The following is a 6,000-nucleotide window of genomic DNA, read 5'->3' as shown; positions in this document are numbered from 1 at the left end:
TGTTCCTGTCTATAATTATATTAACTTAAACACAGAATAAATAAATTATATGGCATTCATTATAGGAAACATATGGTATACCAAATTTTCTAATTTTCAAAATAACAGAACTATCAGAGAAAGTTTATACCAGTTAATTTTCTTTAAACTGAAGTGGGGAAATGAAGTTTGAAAAATTATAGAAGAAAAAACATTATAATTTTATTACCTTTAAGGGCATGTCAGAAACTCTGAGTTAAAGAGAATTTCAAGTCCTTGACATATAAATTAAAAGAAGGTTGATGTATCTGGGTGGACTAGCAAAAGTACATAAAGTTTAATTATGAAGAGATATGTAGTCCAACATTTAGAATGACATCTGAGGTTTAAGACTGAAATATCACTCATATAATAATGGCATTGGTACAGACTCTCTTTTGATTTTTCATCCTTCTGGATTAGCAACATTTACAGTTTAAATAAATTGTGAGAACTACAGGTCTTAGTAACACAAGATTATCTTCAATGGTAAAGAAACAGAAATATTTTAAATTCCGTTTTAAATTTAAGGGCATAAAAGAAGTTATGTCTTTAATTTTCTTGGCCTTTGACCAGATTTATATTTTCCTTTAATATACAAAAATTCTTCTGAATCTGGAACATCTAGAGGTATAAGTTCCTCAGCTAGACTTGATCTGCGACTCAAAATGCTTACTTGGCAAGGCTCATGACGCATCAAATAATGCTCTAGTGTATCCCAGCCTCCACCAACACGAACCATGACATGATTTTTCAGTAACTAATGAAAGAAAACATAGAGCAGTCAACTTTTCAGTTATGTCACAAAAAAAATTTTCCAAAAAAAGTCTCACTAAATTAACATTACTTAACTTGGCAGTCATGGTTGGTCACCTGACAGGTTATATACGAAAATAACATTCCCATGTTAACTGTCAATCAATGATTAAAATTGTGAAAATTTTCTTACCTTCCTAAATATAATCAGTCTTTTAATGCAGCAGTTTCTGAGGTGTTTTCATTAGGGTTGTCATGCAGAAAATGTGCATGAGAACCTGTCAGTTGACCTGCCACCCTCTGCAAATATTTGGTTTTTTGCTTGAAAAGTGTTGTGTTACCGAACAAGATTTAATGCTGTGTTTTAAATTTCAGGCTACTTGTTTTCCTTCTCCTACTAGTTCAGTAAATATCTACTGTCTTCCTCTAGTTGTTTTTAAAAAGATTTATTGCTTTCACATAGTAAAAATGATAACACAAAACCTGATATTTCTCAAGATCATCCACTACACTGAGAGAAGCAAGACAGAAATTTATAGTTTCAAATTTTGCATGCTGTGGAGATGCCAAATTTGAAATAAACCTGAAACCGAAGTAGCTAATTGTATTGAATGTATATAATATGTTTTTAATTTTTTAATAATATTAATGTACAGAATAAGCAGAAATATATGTGCATGCATGCATATGTTTGAAAACAATGTTTTTTTAAACTGGAAAATGGAGTATAACAGACTAATGTTTCTTTATCATTTTGGGCAGAATTTGTTTTTTTTTTTTATTATTTTGAAAATAAAAAACACATAGCATATTTTAAAATTTTTAATTTTTTACTATAACTTAAGAAGTACATACAACAAGTATGTACTCTTTAAGTACTGAAATCTATTAGAAAAAAGATAAAACACTAGTAGTTTAATCATAATTCAAAAAATCACAAAACATTTTCAGAAATTAAAAAGAAATTTGGTACCTTTCAGGTGACTGGCCACTATTTTTGATACATTTTGGACATCACCAGGGCCAAATTAAAGAAAAATACATTCAATGCATTATCTCATGCTACCTTTTCTTCTGCAGGTATATTAATAAATCAAAAGCATTTAATATCTGAATAATGCTTGCTTTCATCTGTAATTCATTAATTTTTTTATTTGTCTTCACAGTTGAAGGCTTTATTTGATGGCAATAAGATGAAGTAGCATTGACAATACAGACATAAGTACAGGTAATATCATACAGCATGTGTTATTACTAATGACAATTCAAAGAATATTATTTACAATTTTATTTAATATGTATAGAGAGGCTGTACATTTAGTATGTACAGCCTGTCAGCTGTATATATCTGCAACTACCAGTTTTTCACATTAGTGTCAATTATTTCAAAGTATTTACAAATATTTTTGACATAGAACCATGAGGAAACTTTGGTGTGCAAAAAAAAAAAAAAAAAATCCCTTGTTGGAAGAAGGCTAGATTACAGCTTTATATTACTAAGGTAAAATGAAATGGAACAAAATTAAAAATTTATTCAAACATCCCCAAGTTTTAATTTAATGTAGTAAACAATGATGCAGGACCCTAAATTTAATGTACACAGTCCTCGAACATCTCAAAAATGTTACAAATCTCTTCAAAGAGTACAGAACTGATCAGGCTTTTCAAAATACTGCAATTCTGCTAAATAAATGACATACTTCAGAAAACCGATCAAATTTTCTGGACATGAGTAATATTTGAAAACAGAAGGCAAAAAAAAAAAAAAAGAAATTTTGATTATGAAACATGAGCCTGTATTATGATGATCCCTGAAAATAATAAAATTTTTTTTTTTTTTTACAATACTAGACACAACCATAGCATCTTTCACTGAAAGATTTGTTGTTAAAATGACACAGTGAAATATTTAACATTATTTGTAATGTAAAGAAATTAAAAGGGTGGGATAAAACTGCAAAAATATGCATTTGAAATTGACTAACAATAAAATCAAAATGAAAGTAATATATCCAGCATAGCTCTATTTGATGAACTGAAAACTTTGCAGTGTTTCATTCAATAGCAGGAGAGACTGCTTCTACAGGGATGGGCTACACTTAAATAGAAAGGGTGCAAGAATATTTGTTGATGCTATCGCGGCAGTGTTAGGTGGGTCGGAAAACTGCTAGCTTGGGGAGGGATACACAGACTAAAAGGTTAACAGTGGCTGCAGGCAAAAGTGATTTTTTGCACTGCTTCTATTAGAATGAAGCCGACCGGGCTAGCGGGGATGGGTAAAGTGCCTGCCTGGCAACCCAAAGGTGGCGGGTTCGAATCCCGCCTCGGGCTTGGATATCACGATGGTGCCGCACTATCCAGTTGGATCTCACGGCCATGAAACACGAAAGAAGCAGGAAAAACTGGTTCCTTCGTGTATTGCTCACATCATATGATAAAAAAAAAAAAAATTAGATGAGCAGCAGCCTGGAAAGCAAGGTAACGGAGATTTTCTGAATAATGACATACTTCATTATTGTTGTTGATATTGTTGGGATATTGTTGGGATATCAGAGATGTGGTGTCACACAGATATAAGCAGTGCAGAATTGGAATTTTGGAAGTACAATGTCTAGAGGAAGGATAGACAGGACAGGAAGGGAGGAGGGGTTATGCTGTTAGTTAAGAAACACAAAATCTGTGGAAGTGCATCCAATTGATGTTGGCGGACAATGCAACGCTGAGTCTGTTTGGTGTGACATAAGCACACTGGGAAAGAAAAATTAGAGTAGGTGTGTGTTATAGGCCTAATGAATCTGATGAGTATAATGAGCAATTTTGCAGAGAAATAGAGTGGGCCAGTAAATCAGAATATCTTATAATGGGGGATTTCAACAAATATTGACTGGACCTTGTGGATTGGTCACTCGCACACTAGCAAGACTTTTGTGGATTTACTGGATGACTGTTTTAGCATTAGCATTAGCAGAGGCATATGATGCAAGAAAGCAAGCTTATGCAGCATCAGCCACAAAAAAAAAAGCTCCCATTTCACTCCATTGTTCCAAATACCTGTCCAGCTCAGCCTTAAATTTATTTAGGCTATCAACTTCCACAACAAAGGATGGAAGTCTGTTCCCCCAGCCAACTACCTGCTGGCTAAAAGCAAACTTCCGCACATCTATCCTACATCTGTCTTTCCTCAATTTGAATTTATGCCCTCTCAGGTGATTATTCTGGGCAAGAGGAAGAATCCCATTAGCATTGAGCAGGCTCAAACCATTCAAGGCTTTATACACCTCAATCACACCTTGCAGGTGCCTAGTCTCCAGAAACTGTAATTTGCAAAACTTAAGCCAGATGGAGTAATACTTTTGATCTAATTATCAGCAGTGATTATTTATGCATTAAGAATTTGCAGATAAAGGAACCACTGGGTGACAGTGATGTACTGACATGGGAATTATTACTTAAAGATGTAACTACCATCAAGACTAAAGCGAAGGGCTTTTGCTTTCGTAAAGGTGACTACAGGGGTTTCAGACAGTTTTTAAATTCTGTACAGTGGGATCAACTGATGATGTTACCAACGTTGAATTCTAAATGGGAAGCGTTCAGGGAATTAATTTTGGAGGCTACTAGGCTTTTCATTCCAACTAAGAACTAATGCTAGTGTTCCCAAACAGTCAGTTCTTTCTCCCACTCTTTCCCTCTTGTATATTAATGACCTTCTTCCACTGACCAGAAATCCTATCCATTGTTTTGCTGATAGCTCATTGCATTCCACCTTCCAATTTGGGAAACCTTGCCCCGCTCAAACAGCTTTAACTTCTCGAATATCCACTACCAATTCCTTAAATGCTGATCCCCAGGTAATTTTCCAGTATCTAATGATAACTAAGTTAATTTCAGTCCTGTGTTATATCTCAGAAAAAGGATTCTTCTGCTCCTGTGCTTATCTTTGATGACACTCTGATTTCTAGATCAGATATCTATATTGGGGATTACCCTGACTTCTAATCTTTCTTGTCATAAGTACATTACAAATATTGCTTCCTCTGCATCTAAAACACAGGTTTTCTCTTTTGCTCTCGGTATTACTTTTCTTCTTAACAGCTATTCACTCTGTACAAATCTCAAATCTGCCCTACCGTGGAATACTCTTCCGACATCTTGGGCAGTGCACCCAAAACCTCTCTCAGACTCCTAGATTCCATTCAAAAGAGGGAAGTTAGATTAATTAATCACTCATCTCTAACAGAGTCTCTCCAACCCATGTACTGTACTATAGGTTTTAATACCTCTCCTGTTTGGGGTTTCATAAAAAAAAAAAAAATAGTAAAAAAATAAATAAATTCAAGGAAGAACTGAGCAAACATTTGGAGTGAACGGATGGGTGAAATGGGAAGGATGTTTTTTTTTTTTTTTCTTTTTTGGCTGATGCTGTATAAGCTTCCTTTCTTGCATCATATTCCTCTGCTAATGCTAATATTTGTTGCTATCTAAAATTTGTAAGATTGTACAGCAATCTATCAATTTGTACAGCAGTCTTTTATGTGCAACATTGCAGTATCCAATCATTATACTGTTTAATATTCAAAATCTTTTACGTTTAAACAACCAGGTTGAAGATGATCATTGCACACCATGCCAACTTATGTGAATCAACTACCAACCACAGTGCAGTTATATCACTCAACAAATTCAAAATAACCTATTATTTTTTCTGAAAAAAATTCACTTAACCCAGAATCAGTTGCATTGGGTAAACTTCACCCCAACAATATTTCAGCAATTTGTGCATAATCTACCCCATCCACACAGCTAAAACTCCTAATAGCTGTTTTTGAAAATGCTTTCTTTGAATTCACAGAAAATTCCAGAAATGTCTGTTATTGCACAATTAGAAAAAAAATTCATGAGTGAGTTAAACCTAATTATATGATGTGATGATTGACATATGTCATGTACAGTAATTAATAGCATGCTCTCTTTACTACCGTGTGCTTTCCTCCAATCGGTAATGTTGTCTAGCTTTGTGACATTGATGCATTATCTGGAATAAAACTGTTTACATGCAGCAAGTGTTTCTGTTATTGACACACTTCCTCTAATCAAAGAATTAAGTTGAAGCACATTATTTTGAAATTTGCATGCACCTGCTGACATGTCTAAAAGGAGGTTTATTTTTAAAATTAATTAAAAATATATGATTTTAATATAGAACATGGCTTTTTAACAGCAGTG

At 33.8% G+C, this 6,000-nt stretch overlaps 1 protein-coding gene across 1 annotated transcript in view; it reads right to left on the bottom strand.

The window, feature by feature from the left end:
- Positions 1-291: 291 nt before the first annotated feature.
- Positions 292-6,000, bottom strand: part of LOC150075012 (growth arrest-specific protein 2-like) — a 195,578-nt gene continuing 189,869 nt past the window's right edge. Inside the window, exon 7 of the mRNA XM_090388717.1 lies at positions 292-778. Within this exon, the coding sequence (XP_090244843.1) occupies positions 563-778 (216 nt within the window). The 3' untranslated portion in view covers positions 292-562. The remainder of the gene's footprint in view (positions 779-6,000) is intronic.

The sequence above is a fragment of the Mastigoproctus giganteus genome, chromosome 14 (genome assembly GCF_048544385.1).
Source record: "Mastigoproctus giganteus isolate SK-2022 chromosome 14, ASM4854438v1, whole genome shotgun sequence".
Taxonomy (NCBI): domain Eukaryota; kingdom Metazoa; phylum Arthropoda; class Arachnida; order Uropygi; family Thelyphonidae; genus Mastigoproctus; species Mastigoproctus giganteus.
Note: the sequence above shows the minus strand (reverse complement) of the source record. Positions and strands in the feature narration are given on the sequence as shown.